This window comes from Dermatophagoides pteronyssinus, unplaced genomic scaffold (assembly GCF_027571235.1).
Source record: "Dermatophagoides pteronyssinus isolate colony J.1.1.1.1 unplaced genomic scaffold, Derpt_VIB-CSIC_2022.12 sq0016, whole genome shotgun sequence".
Lineage (NCBI taxonomy): Eukaryota > Metazoa > Arthropoda > Arachnida > Sarcoptiformes > Pyroglyphidae > Dermatophagoides > Dermatophagoides pteronyssinus.
The window spans coordinates 410850-436176 of NW_027461540.1; the positions used below are offsets into that span (position 1 = coordinate 410850).

At 28.4% G+C, this 25327-nt stretch overlaps 9 protein-coding genes across 13 annotated transcripts; 5 read left to right on the top strand and 4 right to left on the bottom strand.

Moving 5' to 3' along the window:
- LOC113796435 (uncharacterized) lies at positions 1-2220 on the bottom strand. Its single transcript, XM_027346708.2, has one exon. It carries the CDS (start codon positions 2095-2097, stop codon positions 37-39), a length of 2061 nt encoding a protein of 686 aa, XP_027202509.1. The 5' UTR covers positions 2098-2220; the 3' UTR covers positions 1-36.
- Positions 2221-2222: 2 nt separating this feature from the next.
- On the top strand, positions 2223-3403 carry mIF3 (mitochondrial translation initiation factor 3). Its single transcript, XM_027346724.2, has 2 exons — positions 2223-3044; positions 3116-3403. Exons 1-2 carry the CDS (start codon positions 2346-2348, stop codon positions 3395-3397), a joined length of 981 nt encoding a protein of 326 aa, XP_027202525.2. The 5' UTR covers positions 2223-2345; the 3' UTR covers positions 3398-3403.
- Positions 3404-3541: 138 nt separating this feature from the next.
- On the top strand, positions 3542-7880 carry LOC113796440 (uncharacterized). Its single transcript, XM_075822247.1, has 5 exons — positions 3542-3962; positions 4761-6634; positions 6696-6864; positions 6925-7123; positions 7198-7880. The coding sequence occupies exons 2-5, from the start codon at positions 4856-4858 to the stop codon at positions 7601-7603; spliced, it is 2553 nt and encodes an 850-aa protein (XP_075678362.1). The 5' UTR covers positions 3542-3962; positions 4761-4855; the 3' UTR covers positions 7604-7880.
- On the bottom strand, positions 7678-9490 carry LOC113796441 (uncharacterized). Its single transcript, XM_027346716.2, has 3 exons — positions 9191-9490; positions 8802-9121; positions 7678-8742 (listed from the first exon to the last, which is right to left on the bottom strand). The coding sequence occupies exons 1-3, from the start codon at positions 9415-9417 to the stop codon at positions 7868-7870; spliced, it is 1422 nt and encodes a 473-aa protein (XP_027202517.2). The 5' UTR covers positions 9418-9490; the 3' UTR covers positions 7678-7867.
- A 76-nt stretch (positions 9491-9566) lies between these two features.
- Positions 9567-12058, top strand: LOC113796443 (uncharacterized). Its single transcript, XM_027346717.2, has one exon. The coding sequence runs from the start codon at positions 9721-9723 to the stop codon at positions 10885-10887; it is 1167 nt and encodes a 388-aa protein (XP_027202518.2). The 5' UTR covers positions 9567-9720; the 3' UTR covers positions 10888-12058.
- A 55-nt stretch (positions 12059-12113) lies between these two features.
- LOC113796457 (uncharacterized) lies at positions 12114-14095 on the top strand. The gene is made up of 2 exons (XM_027346732.2): positions 12114-12315; positions 12398-14095. Exons 1-2 carry the CDS (start codon positions 12114-12116, stop codon positions 14032-14034), a joined length of 1839 nt encoding a protein of 612 aa, XP_027202533.2. The 3' UTR covers positions 14035-14095.
- Positions 14038-19028, bottom strand: LOC113796456 (armadillo repeat-containing protein 8-like). Its single transcript, XM_027346730.2, has 6 exons — positions 17866-19028; positions 16884-16935; positions 16233-16776; positions 15065-16168; positions 14755-14997; positions 14038-14691 (listed from the first exon to the last, which is right to left on the bottom strand). The coding sequence occupies exons 1-6, from the start codon at positions 18728-18730 to the stop codon at positions 14251-14253; spliced, it is 3249 nt and encodes a 1082-aa protein (XP_027202531.2). The 5' UTR covers positions 18731-19028; the 3' UTR covers positions 14038-14250.
- Positions 18072-22221, top strand: LOC113796458 (A-type potassium channel modulatory protein KCNIP1-like). 5 transcript variants are annotated; one of them, XM_027346733.2, is made up of 6 exons: positions 18072-18209; positions 20479-21022; positions 21089-21310; positions 21406-21579; positions 21653-21837; positions 21917-22221. In XM_027346733.2, the coding sequence occupies exons 2-6, from the start codon at positions 20650-20652 to the stop codon at positions 21965-21967; spliced, it is 1005 nt and encodes a 334-aa protein (XP_027202534.2). In that variant the 5' UTR covers positions 18072-18209; positions 20479-20649; the 3' UTR covers positions 21968-22221. The 5 variants fall into 5 exon arrangements, with proteins under 5 accessions (XP_027202534.2, XP_075678371.1, XP_075678369.1 ...); XM_075822256.1 differs by lacking the exon at positions 18072-18209 and adding an exon at positions 19216-19735 and having other exon boundaries at positions 21089-21253; XM_075822254.1 differs by lacking the exon at positions 18072-18209 and adding an exon at positions 19247-19735.
- On the bottom strand, positions 22100-23287 carry mRpL10 (mitochondrial ribosomal protein L10). Its single transcript, XM_027346736.2, has 2 exons — positions 23066-23287; positions 22100-22966 (listed from the first exon to the last, which is right to left on the bottom strand). Exons 1-2 carry the CDS (start codon positions 23139-23141, stop codon positions 22224-22226), a joined length of 819 nt encoding a protein of 272 aa, XP_027202537.2. The 5' UTR covers positions 23142-23287; the 3' UTR covers positions 22100-22223.
- Between the last annotated feature and the right edge of the window lie 2040 nt (positions 23288-25327).

Here is a 25327-nt window from a genome sequence, read left to right on the forward strand (position 1 = left end):
TTTTTCATCAATTATTATTTATTCAACTTTAAAAAATCATTCTTTCTCCTTTAAAATATCATACAATAATTGTATTTGATTTGAATTTAATAATGGATACAGTTTTCGGGCAATTTCTTGTCGTAAATAATCATTTTTTTCATCTTGATCATCAACATCTTGACCATCTTGATCAACAAACGATTGTTCTTCTAATTTATTATCATTATTTGATTCATTCGAAACAATATTATTTTTATCCATCCAATCGAATTCAAATTGTTCCAATTTTTTCCGGATAAGAATTTCTATATTTGGATTTTTGGATTCAAGTATCGATTCTATCGATTCTTTTTTCGAAACGTTCGAAACATTCGAATTCGATGATGGTTTTCGATTTGCCAGAAAATTTAACCGTGCACTTATATCATCCAATTCACCGGTTTCTAATAATTTTAATCCTGGACTAGTTGGACCACCGCCACCTGATGAACCCGCCGTCATTAACGTTTTACCTGGATGTAAATGCAATGATTTTTGACCATCATTATGTTGTTGTTGTTGTTCATCATCCGATGAATCTTTTGAATCATATCGTGTACTTTGTCCTAAAATCGATGAAAAACTACTATCTTCATCAGCAAATTCAGTTTCTTCTGAATCTTCAGAATCACCACCATGTTTTTTACCAGATATTTCTTTTGATTTTGTTTTTATCATTTCATTATCATTATTATCATCAACAACATCATCCAATTCATCATTTGATTGTGGTAATTGTATAATATCATAATCAGAATATTCATTATCTAATGATGATCGTAGTTCATTACGATATGATAAATATAATGTTTCTAAAAGTTGATTTAATTTCAAAACATCATCAATCGAACGATCTAACCAACAACTATTAATCATATCGATAAATGGTAATGATAATTCAGATGCTTTTAATAAATATTGATTCGATGTTTTTGATGATGAGCCATTTTTATTCTGATCCGTACAGAATTCTGTTGTATCATCATCATCATCATCTAATTCTTCTTTGAAATTTTGATCATATTCATATTGTTTTAATATTGAATGTTTAGGTATCGGTATAATTGGTGATGGATATTCATATTTGATCGGATCATAAAGATAAAGTCGTAACAAGAAAAATGTAATATAATCATCGATTGTTAATTGATTTTCACAAAAATCAAATGGATTATTTCCATCCACTTTATGTGGTGGAAATTTCGAATGATTGTTCGAATGTTTTGATAAATCATCGGTTGGTGATTTCATAAATGTTGATTCGGAATTTTGTTGTTTCTTTTTGAACAATGAAAGAATCGATGATTTTTGTGGCAGAATTGATGACGGATTTGCTTTTGAAGTTGCTGTTGAAGACAATTTCGTCGAAGAAATTTTTGCCGATGATATTGCATCGGTAAGATGTGAAAATTTTTCAAAATTTGGTTGTTTTTTAAACATTTCCTGATAACAATGATATGCATCTTGATAAAAATGACCACAAATCAAACAATCAATTGCATCACGAAATTGGCAGGCTTCAATAAATGATTCAGCAGCTTCATAAAAACGTTCATTTTTTCTATAAAATTCAGCTAATTCAATCAAAACTAATGTTAGAATACGTGGTGATGGACAAGTTTGTATTGCATGTGCATAAGCCGATATTGCACCATTTAAATCCATTTCAATTGAATCAATTTGACTAAACATTCGAGCTGTATCTAGCCATGTTTGAAATTCAATCCATAATGCTTCGGATAAAAGATTTTCTAATGCTTGATTCGAACGATTCGATGATGATGATGATGATGATCGATTTGATGATTGCGAATGGGAATCGGATTTTGTTGTTGCGTCACCAATTGACGATGAACTTGACGATTGATTTAATTGTTCTTTTAATGATCCAACAATTTGATGTTCACATTTCGAAGCTGAATATAAACAAAAACCCGAATAATTTGGATACGATGTTAATTGTTGTGCCAGTTTACGATAAGATTCTGATGATTCTTTTAAATTTGGTTTACGAATCAAATTGAAACGTTTTTTCAAACGATTCGTTATTTCATGATATTCAACAAATTCGGACATTTTATTTCTTTTAAAATTTTATTGAAATTTGAAAATTCTGGAAAAAAAAATTTCGATTTTTCCACCCACCATTCTCGAGTTTTGTTTACATTCTAATTTGGTTACGTAATTTTTGGAACGGATATTTTTGCTGCTGCAGTGTTTGTTTACAAAAAGCAAAGAGAGAGAATTCGAGAAAGGACAGAACTGGAAAAATTGATTTTGAAATCGATCGCCATCGATTTTCGATTTTGAAAACGAAAAAAAAAATGTTTACCTTTATCAATAAACGTTTTTTCAATCATCATTATTTTTCGATTTGTCAATGGCAAAATTATTGTTTACCCGTTCGAACGACGACGGCAACCGATATTATCATCAATTCGAATCGATTGAATAACCGAAATCCATTCATTCAAAATTCCAAAAGATATCTATCATCACAATCGCAAAAAAATTCACGTAATAATAATGAAATTGATGTAACCGATGTTTCGGCACTTAAATCAAACGATGATAATGAAGATAAAAAAGTTAAATTTCGTGGTAAAACCCCAGAATTACCTAAAGTTTATTTGCGTGATGAAAAAAATCGTCTACTCGGTCTGATGACATTGATTGAAGCGGAAAAATTGGCACAAAAACATAAAAAAATTCTAATCAAAACGGAAAGTCCAGCTAAAAAATTTATGTCAATGAAATTTGCTGATCCTAGATTTGTTGCTGATCAAAATCAAAATGATAAAATTCATGATAGCAATGATGGTGATGATACTGATCATACGGATAAAGAAGAAGAATTCATTAAACGAAAAACATCTCCGAAAATTCTATCATTTACAACCAAAATGAGTGAACATGATTTACAGATAAAAATTAATCAAGTAAAAAGATTTCTGTTACGTGGCCAAGAAACATTAGTCAAAGTTGTTTCAACTGTTTCGGATGGATCACATAGAACAAAATTGGTAAGTGGAATCAGATTTTTCTCTAGAAAAAAAGTTAACAGAATTCTTATCCAAAACTTTCCATATTTCAGGAACAAATTCTAAATGAATTTGAATCAATTTTCAATGAAACGAATGGCTGTCGTATCAATCAAAAACGTTTAACTGATCGTGATTTAAAATTTAATATTTTAATTTCAAATATTGATAAAGCTAAAAAGAATTTATCAACGATTGCAACGCCAACATCATCGGAAACAACAACAAATGAAAAAAATGATACAATACCGAATTTGGATAATGTTGATCCAAATAAATTATTGGAACAAGACGTAGAATCGATTCTGGATAATAATGATAATAAAAAGAAATGATTATTATTTGTGTTTTGTTTTGTGTTTTTGTTTGTTTTTATTTATTTCGTTAATAAAAATTTCAGAAAAAAAAAATTACAAAAATTCCCCATTTTGAATCAAAATAGCCATTTTAAAAGAATCGTTCGAAATTCCCAATTCTGTCGAAATAGTCATGAGAGAGGAGGACGAATAGAAATTGTCCTTGTTCGATCATCCATCCTCCTCATTTCGAATAACATCAATTTTTTTTTTCTCTTCTCGATTTTGGATCGACTATAGAAATCACGCGCATCCAAATCCCAATAAAGCAAACAATATTTACAACATCGATCCGATTTCAATATTTATATTTATGCGAGCTGGCAAAAACAAAACAAAACAAAACAAACAAACTAAAAAGCTAAACTGATATTCGATTTGTGTTTATACTTGTGTTTTAATGTGAAAAATCTTCTAACGCGACATCATTTGATTGATTGATTGATCGAATCGAATCAATTTGATCTTGAAAATCTGTTTTTTTTTTTTTTTTGGTGATCTATTTTTCAACATTGAAAAACGTTTTTTTTTCGAATCTAACAAAGTGAGTATAATGTTTTTGATTTTGTTTGTTTTTTGTTTTGTGAAATTCTGTTTCGGTAATTTTAGTTAGTTAGTTAGTGCATCATATATGTTAATTGATTCATTTCATGATTGAATTTCATAAAAACCTATAATTATCTTTTGAAAATTATTCTAATTTTTTTTTTTTTGTTTTTTTTAATAAAATAAATGTCAAATGATAATGATAATAATGAAAAGTTTAGCTAAATAAGTAAAAACAACTTGCCAAATTTGTAAAAATATTTATTTATTTATTTATTTTTTTAAATAGTAATTATAACCAAAAAATATAAAATTTTTCTATTTATTTATCGTATTGTTTCAGGTAAATAGAAAGATAACAAAAAACTAAACAAAAGTATTTTTTTTTCGTTCGAAAAATACAAACATCTCCATATTTGGTTTTCCATTACAAAACAAAAAAAGCATTTTATCATTTCCCCCCACTTTGTTCGAGTTGATTTTTGTCCACAGTAATATTTACTTACTTAATTGACTGACTCTGAATGATTCATTTTTATTACAACAAAAAAAAAATAAATCCTATTTTAAAAAAAAGAAGATAAATAACCCGTTTTGGTTTTTGTTTGTTTCCTTTTTTGGAACACCTTTTTTTGTTGTTAAAATAGTGTTGTTTTTTTTTTGCTGGGATAACCAAAGTTTTTTTCGAATCGAATGAATCATACATCCCATATTCAGCTTCTCAATTTTTCTGAATATCAAAATAATATTTACTAATCTTTCTGTTTTGTTTTTGTTTCGTTTAAAATTTTGAAAGGTTTATGGCCTAAACATCAACAAAATGTTTTAGGATTTTTTTTGTGTGCCATATTTCAAATACACATCATTTTCGTTCTATTCGAAACATTTAAAATGACAAACAATCATAAATCATTGTCTGTTGATGATTGTGATGATGGTGGTGGTGAATGCGATTCATATAATGGTGATGAAAATAATAATAATAACGATGATGATCATCAGCAGAAGAAGAAAAAGCAACAACAACAACAAATGAATTTAATTCGAATGAAATTTAAATCCAAATCTTCGAATAATATCGATGATGATAATGGTTATGATGATCAGATACGTTGTTCACCAATAATAATGACCAGCAATAATAATAATAATCAATGTGGTGGAATACGTTTTCGTTTTCGTTTTAAACGGCCAAAAACAACCGAAAATAACAACCATGATAATGATTATTATGATAATCGTCGTCGAAATTGTTCAAGATTGAAAAAATTACTCATGTTTGGCAACAACCACCAACATCATTATTATCGTTCGAATTCAAAAGAATTTAAATCAAATATCTGTGATGATTTATTGATCAATAATGGTGATGATGATGAAAAACTGGATCGTAATAATGGTGATTCTGTTTCGGATTTAGAATCAATAGAATCATTAAATCTGCAAGATTCTGTTGATTCGCAGCCAATGAAATTCTTAAATCGATCATCATTATCTCATCAAACCAAATCATATTCATCACCTACATCACCAAAAATAATGATTTCAACATGTAATGATTCAAAATTGATTATCAATCAAAATATTGAATCAAATAATAATAAATCAATAGTTCGTGTTATAAAACCAACAGCTATTCATCCAAATATCAATTATTTTCCACCAAGACCATCAACATCCGTAGGATTACATCATTCTGGTTTAATAGAATCATCATCATCATCATCCCAATCAAATCATTCATCAGCATTTCATCAAGTTTTATCTCATCATCGACAACAACAACAATCATCAAAATCAAATTCATTAAGTGAACCATTATTAATGATTGTATCGAATCCTTATTCAAATCCAATTTCAATGGAAAATATTGAACATAATGATAATGATAACGATGATGATAATGATGTAACATCAACCATTAATCATGTCGATGAGGAAAAATCATTGAGAAATTATGATCAACAACAACAAGAACCAATTCATATGACATTGGAAGAAGTAAGAAGAATTGCATTTGGATCGCCTGAAAGAAGATTGATTACAAGAAATTCACATTCTTCGAGTCAAGAATCGCGTTCAGTTTCAACAACAACAGCAAATGTTGGTCTTAACAAATCAACTTCGGGAACCGGTCATCATGGTCTTCATAATGCTAAAATAAAGATTAAAAATTTTATGGATACTTTGTTGAATAAAACTACACCTTGTATCAATGGTGGTGGTCATTGTTCAAGTGATTATTCAACAACTAACAATGTTGATCATTCATCGAATATATCATCTTCTTCATCACCACCGATTACTCAGAATAATTCAAATATTCGAAGAAGACGACATACACGACGTCAGCCAATCGAAACGACCAGATCTGAATCTCAACAACAACAACATTTATCATCACCATTCATTCAACGAGCTTTACCACCAGTTCCGGCAACAAATTTATTTATTGATCATAATAATAATAACGAAAACGATAATGATAATTCCATAAATGATATTGGATCCGATCAAATAATCAATGACAATGATGATAATCATCATCATCATCCAATGTTAAGATATCGATCATCATTACAAATTACACGATCACAATTAAAATCAATGTCTGAATATGAAAGACAAAAATATTTAGATTATGTTTCGAGTATTGAACGAGTGAAAAATGTAAGTCGCTTTGAGTAGAAAAATTGATTTTGATTTTTTTTTGTTTTGTTTTGTATTTTAGTGTGGTTGGTATTGGGGTCCAATATCAGGTGAAATGGCTGAAAAATTATTAGAATCCGAACCATGTGGATCATTTTTAGTACGTGATTCATCCGATGAACATTATATATTTTCATTATCATTTAAACTTGATGAAATGGTTCGTCATGTTCGTATTGAACAGGAACAAGGTTTGGAATTTGTTTTTTAAAGAAGAATTTCCATTAATTTTTCATTATTTTTTTTTGTAGGAAATTTTAGTTTTGGTTCATTGAAAAAATTTCGTTCATCAACCATTGTTGATTTTATTGAAAGTGCTATGGAACATTCACGTAGTGGACAATTTTTATTTTTTTTACGTTTAGGTCCAGAACTCGGGCCAATTCGTGTACAACTTCTTTATCCAGTATCAAGATTTAAACGTGTACAATCTTTACAGCATATTTGTCGGTATGTTTAATATTCATAATCCACCATAAAAAATGTTTCGTTAATTTCCAATCTAAATTATAAATGAAAAATAGATTTGTAATACTTCAATTTGTTCGTCGTGATCAAATTCATCAATTATCATTACCAGAATATCTTCGTAATTATTTGGATACACCATATTATTATTCGGAAGAATTAGCAAGAATGCAAACAAAAAATGAAATCAATCGACAAGATGAACAACAACATTTATTGGATATGAAACGTAAACTTTTTCTACAAACCGATTATCAAACATTAATATCAAAAATGTTAATAAATCGTTTGAATTTGGAGAAAAAATTATCAATAAATTTACCGGTGATTGAACCATTGGATAATTTCATTGATGATACTGAAGATAGTGATGAAACCAAAGAAAATAATTCTACTACCGATTCTGTCATTCATCATGATAATAATAATGATGATAACCATGATCAACAACATTTGTTATAACCATATATTCATACTTTGAAACAACCAAAAATTTATTTTTGCTGAACATTTCTAGTCATTTTTTTCATCAATCATTTCATTTAACAAACCATCAATTTTTACTTCTTTTTTTTCTTTGATTCGAGCTCATTTAGGTGTTCATTTTGTTTGTTTTTTTTTTGTTTAGGTTTCGTTTTTCTGTTCAATTTTCGAAATAGAAAATGTTATTTTTGTTTTTCAAAATTTTTTTTCTTCTTAAATTAAATAAACGTTATCACAATAAAACTATTCTGAATCACTTGACCACCTGTCTTCGTTTTCCATTGGTTGTTGTTTTCGAAAATTTTGTTTAAAATCATCATCATCATTTGCTAATCGTAAACGCCGTACTACAAATACATTATTAGCTTTATAGAATAATGCTGGCATTGATTCATCCCCTTGGTTTGTTGAACGATAACCATAAAATAATGTTGATAATGGATGATGACCAAAATTATTATCAACAGTGGATAATGATAATTTTTTTGGCCAAAAATTTGTATTTTTTGTTAAAATTGATTCATCAACATATTTTTTCGTTTCATTAAATGTATAATTGATATTTTCAATTTTTCCATTCATAGTTCGACTATAAAGAGTTAGATATTCATTTGTTATAAATGGTTGCATATGTTCAAAACGAAAATGAATATCATTAAAGTTTTTATATTTTTTAAACAATAATGAATTATTATCATTTGATAAATTTGTTGTTGATGATGATTTGTTACGAACAATAAACAATGGCATTTCTTTAAGAAATTGATTCATTTGATTCATCCGGTTAATTTTCCATCGAAATATATTTTGATATGTTGGATAAATTGTTATTAAATTTTGATGATCAGGTGTCATTGAAATATGTACAACTGGATGTCTATACAGATATGATGATAAATGTGATGCTAATGGTCGACGGGTTTGACGAATATCATAAAAATGTATTGAACCGGCTCTAGTTCCAATAAACAAACCATTTTCATCTTGTGGTGACCAATAAACTGTTTGACATTTAGTTGTTTCATTATTTTTTATGCATGGATCATTTATAATCAATGATAATGATGTATGATTGGTTCGATGATCAAATATTAATGTTTCAGAATTATCACAGGCCACTGGAAAAATAAAATTTTTGATTAAAACAAAAATTACAAAAAAAAATTTTTTTACTTACAAGCAATCGAAACAAATGTTAAACGATTCCAATCCATTTGATAGAATTGTTTTCGATTGTTATTGTTTCGTATGGGTAATGTTTGAATCAATTCCTGTCGAATTGTATCATAAATATTTAATCGTTCACGACATAATGATGAATATAATCCAAGATCATATGGATAAAATTGACAACGAATAATTTGTTGTTGTTGTAAAATATCATGATCAATATGATTGGCAATTTCTTCAACAAAACCATTTTGTTCTAATTCATCATAAAATTTTGTATTAATTTGATATAAAATATGATGATTATTTGCTTTGAAAAGAATGATTCTATCCAAAATCAATCAAAAGAATTAATGATTTATAATGATAAAAATTTAAAAAAAAAATTCAACATACAAATTATCCAAAAGTTCAAATTGAAATGAACACTTTTGACGAAAAATAACTTGATCGAATGCAAAAACATTCGGTTGTTGTTGTTGTTCACCATTATCATTGTCATTTTGATTTTGATTTTCAAATATTTTTTTACAAATCAAACGTTTATATCGACAATTTGGAATCGGATCAATTGATTGATTGGATAAAATTTTTATCAAAGAATTTTGATTCGAATCGAACATTTTTTCCGTATTCAAAACAAAAAAACAAAAAAAAAAATCCAGGTAATGGAATTTATGAATAGGAATTTCCAATTTGAAATTCTTTTTATTATTGCCAATGCCACTACCTTTTTTCTTGGACTTTTAAATGTGTGTGGGGGTGGAAGTAGAAGTGGGATCATCAAAATCATTCGAAATAAACATCCAATATTGATTTCAAGGCCAAACAAACAAACATTGCAATTATTATTCGCATCAATTTCACCAAATTTTATTACCTGGTTTGATTGATAATTTACCTGACAAACGAAACGAAACGAAAAAATGATTATCATATCACAAATTGAACCAATAATCGAACCAATATTTGAAAATGAATTCTGGTATTTACCGACCAGAGCTTCAGCATCAGCTCGTGCTGCATCAATGATTGGTTTAATGAATCAATCACAATCATCATTGACGAAAAATCATGGCCAAATACCACCATTTGAATACAATGGTCGTTATCTACAATATTTTGGTCTACCACAATTTCAACCGGATGATATTAAAATCAAAATGGACCGGGAAAATCGACAAATCACGATTAGTGGCCGCCATGAACAACGAAATGAATGGGAATTTGAATCATATGAATTTAATAAACGTATATTGATTCCCGCCGATGTTGATATGAAAAATATGAAATGTTTTATTGCTGAAAATGGTTTGATACAAATTGAAGCACCAATGTTGAATCGTTCACAACAACAACAAATGCAAACCGATGTAGAAAAGGAAATTCCAATTCAATTTGTAAACCGACCTAGTACAATGGATACTATGGATTCAAAACAAGGACCAAAAGAAGAAAAATTTATTAAAATTCAACAAGAAGAACAGCAACAAAATATGCCAAAACAAACAACAGGTGGACGAATGATTCCAATCGAACATGTTGTTGGCCGTCAACCAATTCAAGAGGAATCATTTTGTTCCAAACAAACAGAACAATTGGAACGTGGAAAACGTTCACATAAATCACCGACACCTCCTGCAACAACTATAATACAACCACCACCACCACCAGATGAAATTCGTCAAATGATTCGTGAAATTCCTATTCGTATGGCACGAAGACCAATCGATCAAGGTATTCTTTGTCCTTGTTGTCATGGACGTGGATCAAGATCATCATCAACAGCCGGTAATTGTGGTTTTGATCATCAAAATTATCCACAATTAATTGCTTATCGTCAAAATCCACAATCATCATCGGATTCTTCGATTTTGAAAAAAGATTATCAACCAAAAAATCATCAAAATCAAACAACAACACAAGGCAATCCGACACAACAACAAGAATCAATCACAGGCAATGATTTAAATCAGGCTATTGATCAACTACAAAAAGTTGCATCGGAAATTTCATCCGAACAACCTTCAACAACAACAACAACAATAATCGATGATGTGAAAATGAAAGATGTTTCGAAAAAAAATCGATAAAATTCAATTGAAAGGCTTCAATTTTCTTTATGCTTTATCATCATCAACTGATGGCTTTGGGGTAAAAAACAAGCCGCTTATTTACTATTATCTATCTATCCATCTATTACATATTTTGTAACATTATTTTTTTTCCTCATCAAAATAATCGATTATTGTTATAACAGTTACCTGTTACCTGTTTTCTATTTTTTCTTTAAAAAAAATTAAATAAAAACGGCGGGAAGATGAAAAATCGATACAAAAAAAAAATCACGTATACCACCGTATACATCGAACATCGAACGTTGTAATTTTTCGAACATCTATATAAAAAAAATCTGCACATGCGCAGATCCTGTTTGTGTCTGTGACATTAATAATAATAACCCGGTTGAATTTTTTTTGATTCATTTCGAATGTGCTTGCTTTGAATGATGCGTTTTTTTTCTGTTTGCAATTATACTGTGAAGACATTTACAGAAAAAAAAATGTTTGGTTGAAAAAGAAAGAATTAATACACATGCTGTATGTTGAATACCATAATCGGTCACCGCCAAAATAAAAATCACATTGCCATTTTTTTTCCTCGAACTTGATCTTTTTCTTTTTCGATCGATCGATTGATGTGTTCACCTCTCTCTCTCTCTCTCTCTAATTTTGTTCCGTTTTTTTTTTCTGTTTGTTGATGATCATCCTGGTCTTCCAGTTTAAACGAGTGTGTGTTTACGATTGAGCAATTTTGTATTCGAAAGTGAAAACAACATTTTTTTTTGTTATTTTGAAAAGTTTGAAACAAAAAAAGTTTAACTTTGTTATTTTTTTCAATTCTAAATGTTGAGAATCATCATCATCATCAATCGATATATTCGACATTCGATTCGCCAGAAGGATGTTTTCATTTTGATTTGATTTTTTCTCGATTAAAACAAATCGACTAATAAAATTTTCGTTATCAACAAATTTTTTTTTATTTCAAAAACACATTAATAGCAGCATTGATTTGATTGATTCGATTGATAAAACAAGAGAAATTCAAAACAATTTTACAACAACAACCAAAATACTGTGATAGCCTAAATTTACTTTCTTCTTTTCTTTTTCGATTCATGTGATATGTTTTTACTTTTTCTTATTGAATTAATCTTCGATTCAGCCCTGTGTTCTTCTTCACTCTGGTCAAACAAAACAACAACAAAAAAAACGAAATTTTTCCCCGGTTCGCAAAAGCACAACTAATCAACAACATGCCTAAATTGTGTTCGTTTATGATGATCATCGTTTGGTATTTATTACCATTGATGATTTTGGGCCAACAAAATTCAACTCAACAACCTCAACAACAACAATTTGACAATAGAAATTTTATTGAAAATCTGGCATCTAAATTACAATCATCATATGAATTCAATGAATCAATGGATGTTAATAAATTGGAAAATTTTTATGGTAAAATTTACAAAAAATTTACAAAATTTTTAAATTTATAAATTTTTCTGTTTTACTCGACCTTCCTTCCATCCTCATTTAGATATTCCAATTGAAACAGAATTTTTACACAATACATTTCTACTATCAAGTTCAGTAAATTCAATACGTTTTTGGTCATTAGATTGTCCGATTCATCATTCAAATCCATTGATGATAAATTCAACCCGTCATGCATATCGTCAACAATATGGTATATCTGGTATGTCACTTTATCGATCAACGAAAAATATTCATCTAATCTGGTTCGATGTACCAAGTTATCAACTGTATCATGGAACCATAATAAGACCAATGAATAAAAAAGATTGCAATTCACTATTAAGACTTGAAAATATTCAACCATTACAATTTGATTCGAATCCTTATTCGGATAATCCAAATGGTGATAATTTTTTTCATCTTACAATCGATACGAAAAATCAATTATTATTTCTATCAAATTTATTACAAAATCGTATTGATATTTATGAAATTAATGATGAATCATTGATTGAAAATAAAATTCAATGGCGAAAATCATTTAATCAAACTAATCATCCAAAAAATATACAAGCGGATTCAAAATTGAAAATATTATTCTGGATTGAATCATGGAAACGTATTTGTCGTATGGATTATTCGGATTTACAAAATAATAATTTAATTAAAAATTGTACGGATGATTTTTTCAAACATCAACCAATTACAATGACATTAGATTCGGAGAATCATCGTTTGATATGGTCAGATAAATCGAATCATATTCTTTCCGGTGATTATTGGATTCGAAATGAAATGGAAGCCATTTCTATTTATAATTCATCTATATCATCGGTTATTGATTTGACAATTTTTTCCAACCGAGATATTCGAAATGGACAAAATGATCATCATAAGCAGCAAAAACAATGGATTTTTGTACAAGATCAACATGAAATTCAATTGATTGATTTATCAACAAATAATGAAACAATTGTATTGATTGAATCACAAACAATATTTGAATCATTATTGTTAACATTTCGTGATAATGAGGATAATCATCAAAACAACAATAATGTTGTTGATGTCAACAGACATTCGACAAAACATCCGATAATTTCCGATGAACAGGATGAACATCAACGAAAACAACAACAACAAGAACAGATTATTCGAATCGATAATAATTGGTTTTATTTTTTTATTACAATATTTATTATTATAATCATTTTGATTGTGATATCAATTATTTTTACCTGTTTTACAATTTATAATCGTTCAAATAATAATAATGATAATAATATCAATGATAATGATAGTATTGAATCAACGTTTCCGGCTAATCGGTTATCGAATCCTGGTTATCGAAAATTAGATCGAATATCGGATGATCGAATTTCCGATTTATCGGATAATTCATTCACACAACAGCAACAACAACAACAACAACCATATTCAACTAGCCTTAACAACAAACCGAATAAAATGAAAACAAAATTAATTACAAATGATATTGAAGATATTGTTGTTGTACCGATCAATATTACATCACGTGATTCAAAAGATTATAATAATAAGAAATCATCGTCATTATCATTTATAAATCCATTCATTTTAGTTAATAATTGTGATACATGTTTAATACCTGAACAATGTCAAGGACAAGGTATATGTTTAGCAACTTATGGTTCAAGAAATAAAAATATTTGTAAATAATAATTAATAATAAAAAAACTTGTAATTTTAATAATAATAATAAAAAATTTTCTCCTTTTAACCTAATCATCGTTTTACTTGAAAAAAATTACAAAAAAAAACCTGTTTTATAATGTAATGTAATAGATAATTATAAAAAAGAGTTTTACGGAGGAAAAAAAAACTAAAGTTGCATTAGACAATAATCCAATGATGATGATGATGATAATCCGTTGGCTATTTATTATTAATATTATTGAAATGATTAAATTCATCCAATGCTGTTTTTACTTTTCCATATAATGATGCATGTTGTGATGAATTCATCTGTGAAATCTGGGTTTGTTGTAATAATTGTTGTAGAATTTTCGGTACTGATAATTCGATTAATTTTTCCTGTCGAATGGCAGAATTTTCATTTTCATGCCAAACCAAATTAATAATACAAAATACAGCCGATTTTTGTAGATTAACATTTGAATTCAATAGGTAGCTAATTAATTTGTTCAGTACATCTTCATTTGACATTATAAATTCTTTTGCTTTATTACCATCGGCAATATTAACTAAAATACATAATGCCTGTTCTTTTACTTCCCATGGATGTTCACCTTCTAATATCAATATAACAGCTTGCATTATTTGTTTACCATGTTGTTGCATAATTAAATCAATATGCTAAAAAAAAGGTAATTAAGATTTTATAAAATTAAAAAACCAAAAAAAAATTATTATCCATACCGGTTTGGTTGACAGAAGATTTCGAAGTAAACCTAATGTTTTCATTAAAATATTAACATCCGAATCGGAAAGTAAACGAAATATTTGATCAGTTCCTAAACGATTTAATATCTGTGTTTTAAGATCTTCATCAGCTTGATAGGCCATATTCATTAATGCCCAAGCACCATTCAATCGTAATTGAACATCATCACGTTTAGTTAGATCGCATAATAATTCAATAGCAAATCGATCCAAAAAGTGCTAACAAAAACAATAAAAAAAACATTAAAAAAAAATGATTCTAAAATAAATATCAAAATATAATTACCTGTTTACTTGGTGAAAATTCCAATAATAAATTACAAAGTACCGATGATGCTAACATAATAATTTCATATGTTGGACTTTGTAATAATGTTCGTAATGGTAACCAAACAGCATGATCTTGAAACATTGTACGTAATTGTTGTACTGATCTTGATAATGAATGTAAACATCTTAATGCAGCTAATTTTACTTTTAAATTTGAATCTTCTAAACCATTCATTACTTCATCCATTAGATTTTCTGTTTCAATTATACGTTTACGTATATCTTCATCATTAGCACCAAGCGATGCAAAAACTTTGAATGCAGCTTGACGTAGTTCATTTTTAACATTATTATTATTATTCGCTGTTGTTGTTTCACCATTATTATTTTCACCGGTAGTTATAGTCGATGTCGATGATGATGACATTGTATTAACAACCTGACAAATAGGTAATGATGATGATGATGGTAATGGTGATGCGCTAGTCAATATAGTTGTATCCATTGGTTCATCAATTAACATTGTTGCCATTGTTGTTAGATTATCCGATGCAATTGAACTTTTTCGACTATTATCACCGGCTGTTGAAGAACCAATCGTTATACGTGAATTATTTGCAAAATAAAGATTCGATGATTGTCGTAACATATCGGCCAATGAATTAATCAAATGATCACAAATACTTGCTGTTTTTTGTAATGAAACATCAACATCAATTAAATATGCTAATTCTTCGGCTGCTTGTGCACGAATCGATGATTCTTTATCTTTTTTACATAAATAAATTAATGTTGGCAGACAACGATATAATAAACGTTTATCTTGACTATCCATTGCTTGTGAACGATAAATATAAGTCATACATTTTGCTGCAAAAAATTGCATTTCATATGTATTCAATGCATTCATTAAATCAAATAACATATCCAATAATGATTGATTTGAATAAATTTCATCAGCAACCAATAATGATACTGGTTCATTTTCAAAACATAATTGTGCCAGCCAATTTAATGCAGCTAATTTTACCTGATAAGCATTACGATTATTTGGATGTAGATATGAAGCAATAATTTGTATTGCACCTAAATCTTTCATTATATTTTGATGTTCAGTTGACTAAAAAAACAAAATTTTAATTTTAAAATTTCCAAATGAAAATAACAGCTAAGATTTATTTTACCTGACAAGAAGAGGCCAAAATATTAGCAATACATTCTTTGACAACATAATTCGATGGTGATATATTACGTCGAGCTAATGTAAATAAATGTGATAATATTGAATTTGGATTTTGAAATTTTTGTGTATCGACAGTTTTCGATGACGAAGATGATGGTGATTGTTGTTGATTATCGACTGATGATGATGATGATGATGATGGATTTGATGTAGCCGGTGTTATATTATCGGTCTGATAGATGAGATCAATCGGTGCTAAACGTGATTTAAATATAGTACGAAGACCACGCAATGATGCTTCGATTAATTCAAATTTTTCCAAATAAGTATTACGTAATAATTGTGGTACAGCACCCGAATCGATAATCATTTTCAAATGTTGTTCAGTACCTTTAGCTAAACTTGTTATAGCTAAAATTGCTTCACAACTTATTTGTTCATTTGTTGTTTGCGGATTCATAAGTTGAACTAAACGTTCACTAACATTTTGTTCTAAAACTAATCCTTTCAAACGATTACTACCGATAACACAATTTTTTAAACGTCTTTGGGACAAAAAAAAACATTAGAATGGTGGGGAGGGAGGAAACAAAACAGAAAACAGAAATTAGATTTTAAGGTTTTTTCGAAAAAAAACAAAAACAAAAATTACCGAACAGCTTCATAACAAACATTTAGATCTGAAGAATAAATATCTTCAAGATGCATTTGATTTACATTCATTAACATCATTTTGAATCGATTATCAAATCAAATCAAATCAAACAAAGATCAAAGATTTTCTTCCACAAAAAAAAATCAAACAAAGAAAACATCGAAAAGAATTTAGAAGTAGAAAAATGATGAGGTTTTTTTTGTTTGTTTGTTTGTTTGGCTGTTGTCTGTCCGACTGACCATCATTCGAAAGGCAGTGGTATCGGTTGAAATAGAAAGAAAACTCATCCGACCACAGAATCCCCATCAGTAGAAATTGTATGCCACTACTTTTTTTTGGATCCTATCATCGAATCAAATCGAATCGAACGAATCGAGTTTCTTTTCGTTCGAATTTTTTTTTTTTTGTAATTATGGATGATGATCCATTTTTTTCTTCCTGAATTTGGCAAAATTCATTTATCTTTTTTTGACAATTTTTTTTGTTTTTGTTTTGCTTAACAAAAATGAAATTCCATTGTTAAATCTAATGAAACAAAAAGATAATGATGCTTTCCTCTAAATTCTGTGTGATTCTGTGATTCTGTGTGATCATCATCATCGTCATTATCCTCGTCATCGTCATCATCGTAATCATTATTTATCGCTTATTGAATAGAAACTTAATTACGAAAAATTTCTAATTAATTAACCCTTTCAACCGTGCATCATTTCATTAAACCCGAAAAAGCAAAAAAAAGAACGATTTTTTATTCAAAAATAATTTATTTATTTTGTCGTCTAAATAATCATCATCATCATTTTCTAATTAAGCCGTTGGTTTTACAGAAAAGGTTTCGTTTTGCTTTGTTCATTGTTCATTGTTTTCAATTTTTCGTTTTTTTTTTATTTTCTTCCAACAAAATGATCCATAGATTCAAAAGCACCAACCATATTATAAACATGAACTAAACAATCATGTGGAAGAATTTTCCATAATATTATTATAAATTTAAAATACCATGGTATAACTATAACTGATTGTTCAAAAAGAATTCCTTCAACAATTTTTTCAGCTACTGTTTCTGGTTTTAATGGTGGAAAAATACCGGAATCAAGTCCATCAAACATACCGGTTGTTATTACCCATGGTTTTACAACAGAAATTTTAATCTGTTTATCAAGATTAGCTTTAGCTAATTCAAATTCTAATGATTCGGTTAGACCGGTTGCAGCAAATTTTGATGTACAATAATCTGTTAATGAACCTGCACCAATATCACCTGCAACCGATGAAATTGTAACAATATGACCAGATTTTTGTTCAATCATACCCGGTAAAAATGTACGTATAGTAAAAAAATGTGAAATCGTATTGACCATCATTGTACGTTGAATTTCATCATCACTTAGATCGAGAATATTTTTACCAACAACAATACCGGCATTATTGATAAGGATATCAACACGTGTACCAATACCAAGATCATTTTCAATTTGTTTGGCCATTTTTTTTATCATATCTTTTTGACATAAATCAATTTGATAGCAAAATAATTTTTTATCATAACCTTTAGCCAATTTTCTGGTACGATCTAATGCTGATGGATCAATATCCCATACAATAACTTTTGCACCAAGTTTTAAAAATTTTAATGTCATTAATTGACCAATACCATTACCACCACCAGTTATTAATATTAATTTATCATGAATATTTTTTGGTTGTTTTAACAATCGTATCGGTATGAATAATAATAGAAAATTTTTTATTAAATAATAAAAAATTAATAATACGCTTATAAAACGATTGGATGTAGTTCGGGTCATTTTCATTTTTGATAATGAATTTTTCTGTTGTTCCATGATTTATTTTTTCAAAATGTTGGAATCTTGTCGTCTGTCGTTTTGTTGAATGAATGAATTTTCGTTTTGTGTTTAGGTACAAATTGGTGATGGTGGTGGTGATGGTATCTTTCATCCATCAATCAATCGATCGATTTGAATATGGGGTGCAGAAGCAATTCAGTAACTTTTTTGTTGTTGTTGATAAAGCGAAAACCTTGATAAAACGGTTTGTTGGTGGTGGTGGTTAATGTTTGTCGTCTTGGTGCAAAAAAAAAAAAATGTAAAGCATTTCGAGGAAATCGTCACAGCAGAACGCTTTTCTTTTACGATAAAAATTTCCTTTCTTTTAACCCCTCTTTTTTTCCTTTGAAAAATTTTTTGAAATTAATAAAAAATTTTTTTTCCTGTTCGAATCTTGTTTGGCGCATCAACAGTTCATTCATTCAGTTGCTATATATAGAAAATTTGAAAAGAAACCAGGAAAAAAAACCAGAAGAAACCTAGAAATACCGAAACGAATGTTTCAAAAAATGAGAGATGTGTTTGGACCAACAAACACACATCTATATAATTGAGAAATTCTTTCTTTTTATTTTGGATTCTGGATCCAGGAATCTTTCGGTTTTTTCTATTTACCCAAATGAAAATTGGTGCACTTTGTAGATTTCTATACAATTTTTTTCTCCTGTGTATGGAGAGAGAGAGAGAGAGTGATTTTTTCTGGACCAGAATTTTGTTTGTTTGGCTGGCTGGTTTTTTGTTTGTTTGTTTGTTTTATCTATGAGTGAATTTGAGTAAAGTGAATCCGATCAACCAGAAAAAAATAACGATGATGATAACGACGAGTTAATTTTTTTTTTTTGTTAATAACGTTTTTTTTATTAAAAATAAATATTAACACTTTGTAAGTAACCTTGATCAATAATAAACATTATCGATTAGAAAATTAATAACTGAAAGCAAGAAAGAAAAAGTTTGGCCATCATCATCATCATCAAGTGTAAAGAATCGAAATGAAATGAGGTTTGTTTTTGTTTTGCTTAGTTTTTCTTATCAGAACTTTTGTCAAAATGAAAATTTTTCATTTTCATTTCTTTTTGTCATTGAGGGTTAAGTCGGTATTGAACGATGAAAAAGATAAACAGTGAAAAATCGATTCTTTATGAAAGAAAGAAATTCTTTTTGAAGCAAAAATGAAAAAATCGATTTCTTCTTAACTTTCAAATTCCCCTCTTCACTCCCCCTCTATTAACCCTATTCTCTCACCCATCACAGAATCAAAGAATCAAAAAAACAAAAAAAAAAACGCAAGATTCTTAATTTTGATTTGAATGAAAAAAAATCTAATTTATTCAAAAAAAAAGTTGAATTTCCATTTGTTAAATTACAAATCAAAAAAAAATTTCAAATCAAGAATATTCTGCTGTTATTTTTCCCTCTCTCTCTCTCTCTCTCTCTCTTTCGCTTCCCATTATTCCATTTGATTTAATTTTCATTTCTCAAGTTTTTCATTTCAAACAAATTTGATTTCAGACTTTTCACATTTCACAATTCAAATCAACTTTTTTTCTTGCTTGAATAATACGCTTGATTAGATTTTTTTCTGTGTGTTTGTTTGTAATAATAGTGGAATCCTGCGATATGATATGATGCCAAAGATAATTTTGCTTTTTTTTCCCAAAAACATTAACCCCCCCCCCACCAAAAAAAATGATATTCTAGATTCACCAAAGTTAATTTTCAGCAATTTTTTTTTCTCTTATCAGCAAAATTTCATGCGCAAATCGAAAACTCTACTTTTTTTCATCACTTTTTTTTAATGCGGATGCCTGAATTATTGCTGTAAATGTGACGCCTGAACTAACGGAAACGCCAAAACACTCCAACGTATTACATTAGTGTTAATGAATATAAAATAAAATAAAACAAGCCAAACCATGAATACAAGTACATTTGCATTATCATCATCGGCATCACCACGTCGTTCAATATCATCATTATATCATCGTAGTATATTTCAACAACATCAACAACAATTTTTACGACAAAAATATAGACAACAAAAATCATCAACCCCGACTAATCCAAACCAAGATGGTGATCAAAATAAGATAATGTCCACAACAGGAAAAGATCATCCGGATGAATCGTCGGCATCCACAAAGATTCGACGATCATCATCAACATATTCGGCATCATCGGTTCAAATTGGCCACCACCATCAACATCAACAGATAAATTTCAAAACAAATCCATTACAATATCTATCATATCGTTTTATCGATCTGATACATAAAGCATTTGAAAAAGGTAAATTCTGTTTTTGATTGATTGATTTCTGATTGATTGATCGACTGATTCAATTGATTTTGGCAGAGGAAAAAGTTGATGAACTTGAACAAATGATCAATGAAATATGTGGCGGACAGGAATTCATTTATCGTCGACAACAAGAAATTGATGTTCTGTGTAGGGAAACATCATTTTCACGGAAAGAAATAAAATTATTATATTGGGGTTGGAAATTATCATGTCCAGATGGTATTCTTAATGAATATATTTTTCGTGATATTTATTCACAATTTTTTCCACAAGCAGGTAATGTTTATCTTTGATTTTTGACTTTTGATCTTTGATGTTTGACTTTTGATGTTTGATTCTTGATTTTTGATTTTTGATCTTTTAAATCAAAGGCGATGCATCAATCTATGCACGTTATGTTTATCAGGCAATGTTTGCCAATGAATTAGCCACAAATGAACCGATAACATTTTTCGAATATGCAAAAGCATTATCCAATCTTTGTCGTGGTACATTAATGGATAAAATTAAATGGATATTTACTTTGTATGATATTAATCATGATGGTAAGTTTTCGACGAAGAATACTTTGTTTCTTTGTTTCTGAAAATTTCAATTTTTTTCGATCCAATTTTTCAGACCGTATCACATATGATGAAGTATTCAAAATATCCGTTGCTATTTATGCATTGCTTGGATTTCATGTAACACCAACACATAATTATAAAACGTATGAGGAACATGCACGACGTGTTTTCGCAAAATTGGATGAAAATTCTGTCGGTTATGTTACGTTTGATGAATTTAAAGATATTTGTTTGAAGGTAAATACACAAAATATGCTTTTCTAATTTGATATTTTTCAATAATTTAACCCATTTCCCCACCACTCACTCAAAACAGAATGAAACTATTTTAACATCAATGCAACAATTGGATACACATTCGATTTGATCAACATTCAACAAAAAAATAAATAGTCAAATGGATCAATATAGGTGACACTTCTTCCTTTTTTCTTCCATCAATTCTTGCTCCAGGTTTTTCATTTGAATTTTTTCTTTGCTGATTAAAATACTCAAAAAACTCTTTTAAAAAAACATTTTTTTTAATCATTGTTATTACATTAGTTATAAGAAGATTTTTTGTTTTGTTTTGTTTTCCAAAATATAAAGTAATAAATTTTAAAATAAAGAAAGAAAAATCTTGTTTACGAAGAATCATTTTGATTTTCTGTTGATTTGTTGTTGTTGTTGTCGCTTTCCTGTAACTGTTGATGATGACTATTTAATAATTGTTTCAATTGACTTGAATGATGTGTTAATGTTGAAATAAATTGCTGTTGTCCAAGCATTAATGTATTCGATAAAATTGAACGTTGTTGATCCAGATTATTACCCAATTGTGCTAATTCTTTCAACTGGTTATTAGTAATTAAACGACGATGTTCAATCAATGATCCTAATAAAATTACTTGTGGATATTTACGTATAATTTTAAAAATTTGATCAATTTTTTCCAAATTTGGAGCAAATAATATGGTAAAAGGATAACCGATTGCAAAATGAAGCAATGGTTGATATGGTGTATTTTGTAAACATATTCGAGCAATATCACGATTATAATATCGAAGAAACATTCCTTCATGTTCAAATTCATTGGATAATAATCGTTTATCTGGTCGGGTCATTTGATTTTGATGAAATAAACAAACTAATTTGGATTGTTTTAATTCTTCCGACATATCAGCAGCAAGTAATTGATCATATGGATGATCTACAACCAATGGTTTTTCACGTAAATTACCACATTTTTCTGATGTTGGTAATTGAGTTTGTCGTGCAAAAACAGGTTCACAAATTGATAACAGAAGTTTTTGCTTAAAATGAGGTTGACGATATTCACGAAATGCAACCGAACGACGATAACGTAATTGTGACCAATTCATTAACACTATTGAAATGAAATCGATAATGAAATTCCAAACAAAGAAATAATGATCATCAATGATTATCATAAAATATCAATCATTAATAAGAATCAAAAATTTACCTTGTCCTTGTCTACGGCCATTGTTTGCTAATATTTCATTCAAACAACAATTGTTTAACAATTTAATAACAGACATAATTTATTGGATGAATTTTTTTTTCTTTTTTTTGTGAAAACTGAATCTAATCAGCGAAGAAAAACTGAATTAAATCAGGAAAAAACAAACGATTTTTTCAAGTTTTCAACAAAAAACATGTGATGTTTATATTTCGAACGTTCGAAAATTATTTATTCATAAATGATGTAACGTTGTAATTTTATTTTATTTTTCTTCTTCAAATTTGATCTATATTATTTTTTTTCAGATAACCACATTACATAAAAAAAATTTTTTGTTTGAACAAAATTAAAAACAAAAAAAATCAAGCAAACGTGTGAATTGTAAATAATGGAAACAATTAATTGGATGATTTTCACACACAAAAAAAAAATTTCCTCACAAAATTATGGCCCATTTTTTTCATCGTCGTAACATTCGAATGGCAAACATTCGAATGTTACGAAATCGAACGTTTTGTTTTTTGTTTTTGAAAATTCTCATCTAATTATCATTATTTAGCCTCATATGTTTTTTGTACCGAACGAAAATTGAAAAATTTTCTGTTTTCAAAAAAAGTGTTGAAAAGATTATTTATTTGTTGTTTTATCGAATGAATGAATGAATTAAAAAAACAACAAAGTCAACGAAATTTGTAATGTTATCAAATGTTTTTCATTATCATTTTCATTATTATTTGAAAAAAAAGAAAGAGAGCTAAAATTATTGTCTGGCTATAAATCGTGATAAAAGATTATTATTATTATTTTTATGTTTTTTAAAATCCCTTCATTAATTCCAAAAAAAAAAATAAATTAATCGATTTTTTTTTGTTTTTTCGTTAGATTTTTGTCTTTTGGATCGAAACATCTTTTGCCGTGAAACGCCAAACCAAAACCTTGGTTGAATAATGGAAACAAAAATCACCATTGAATGAATGATATCGACAAAGAAGATTTTTTCATATTAATCGATTAATTTTATTATCATTTTTTCCTAATTATTGACACCAAATGACAATTGTTTCAACGATAATCGATTGTGGATTTTATTTTCTGTTTTGTTTTTCTCACGGTCAAAAAATTATTATTATCCTCATTCAAAGATATCTTTCATTGTTTATTTCATTATAATCATCATCAAATCTAAATAAACAAGGAAAAAAATGTGAAAGAAACTAAGAAAATGAAATGTTGACATTTTTTTTTATTTACGAACAAAAATCGATCAAAGCGATCATACAATGGTCACCACCATCAAACGACATGATAATTTATCATTGGTGATGGTTTTATTTTCCCACCACCACCACCACCATCAGCAACAACTTCCTTGGTCGCCTCAAAGATTTTTTCGTTAAAAGGCACATAAAAATCGATTAAAATCAGAAAAAAAAGATTATTTGAATATGATGACCACCGATGATAAAACAAAACATCATAAAAAGATACAATCAAGAAAGCCATCCTTATAAATCCATTCATCCATTTGATCTATCTGAACAAACAAACAAAACATTCATCAAAATGAAAAAAAGAAAAAAAAACATTTACAAGAAAATTTGCCATTTAATCTTTCAAATCTTCAGATTCAGAAACTACTAAATGTCCAACCACCATCAACCACCATTTGAAAGATTTATCATATGGATATTGATTGAACAACAACAACAGCATTATTGTCAAAAAAAAAAATATTATAGTACAACCTTTACATTCCTTTACATAACCTTTACTTTTAATTTTGATCTTGATTTCAATAGTTTTATATATATGAAAACTATTGAAAGTAAAGCAAGTAAAACAAAAATGTTAATTTTATTTAAATCTTTTTGTTTTCCCCCACCCCAGTTACAGATTTTAATCAAATTAATCAATCAATCTTGTTTGTGTTAAGTTTAATTGATTTTCCTTTCCTCCCTTTTTTCTTCATTAACCATCTCACTTTTTTTAACACTGTTTGTTCCTGATTTTCAATTTTTTTCAAATTTAAAAATCCCAATTTCATTTCCTATTGTTTTTCCTTTATTGAAAATCAAAATGAAAAAAATTTACCGTGATTTTTGTTTGCTTTGCTTTGGGATGTTTTTAATCGTGTAATGTTTTTCTCTCTCACAAGAAAAAGATGTGTCAAAATGAAAAAAAACGGTGTCGTCGCGGTTGTCGATGATGTAAAAAAAAGTCCCAAGAAATTAATAAAAAACCATCACCATTCTCTTTTTATTT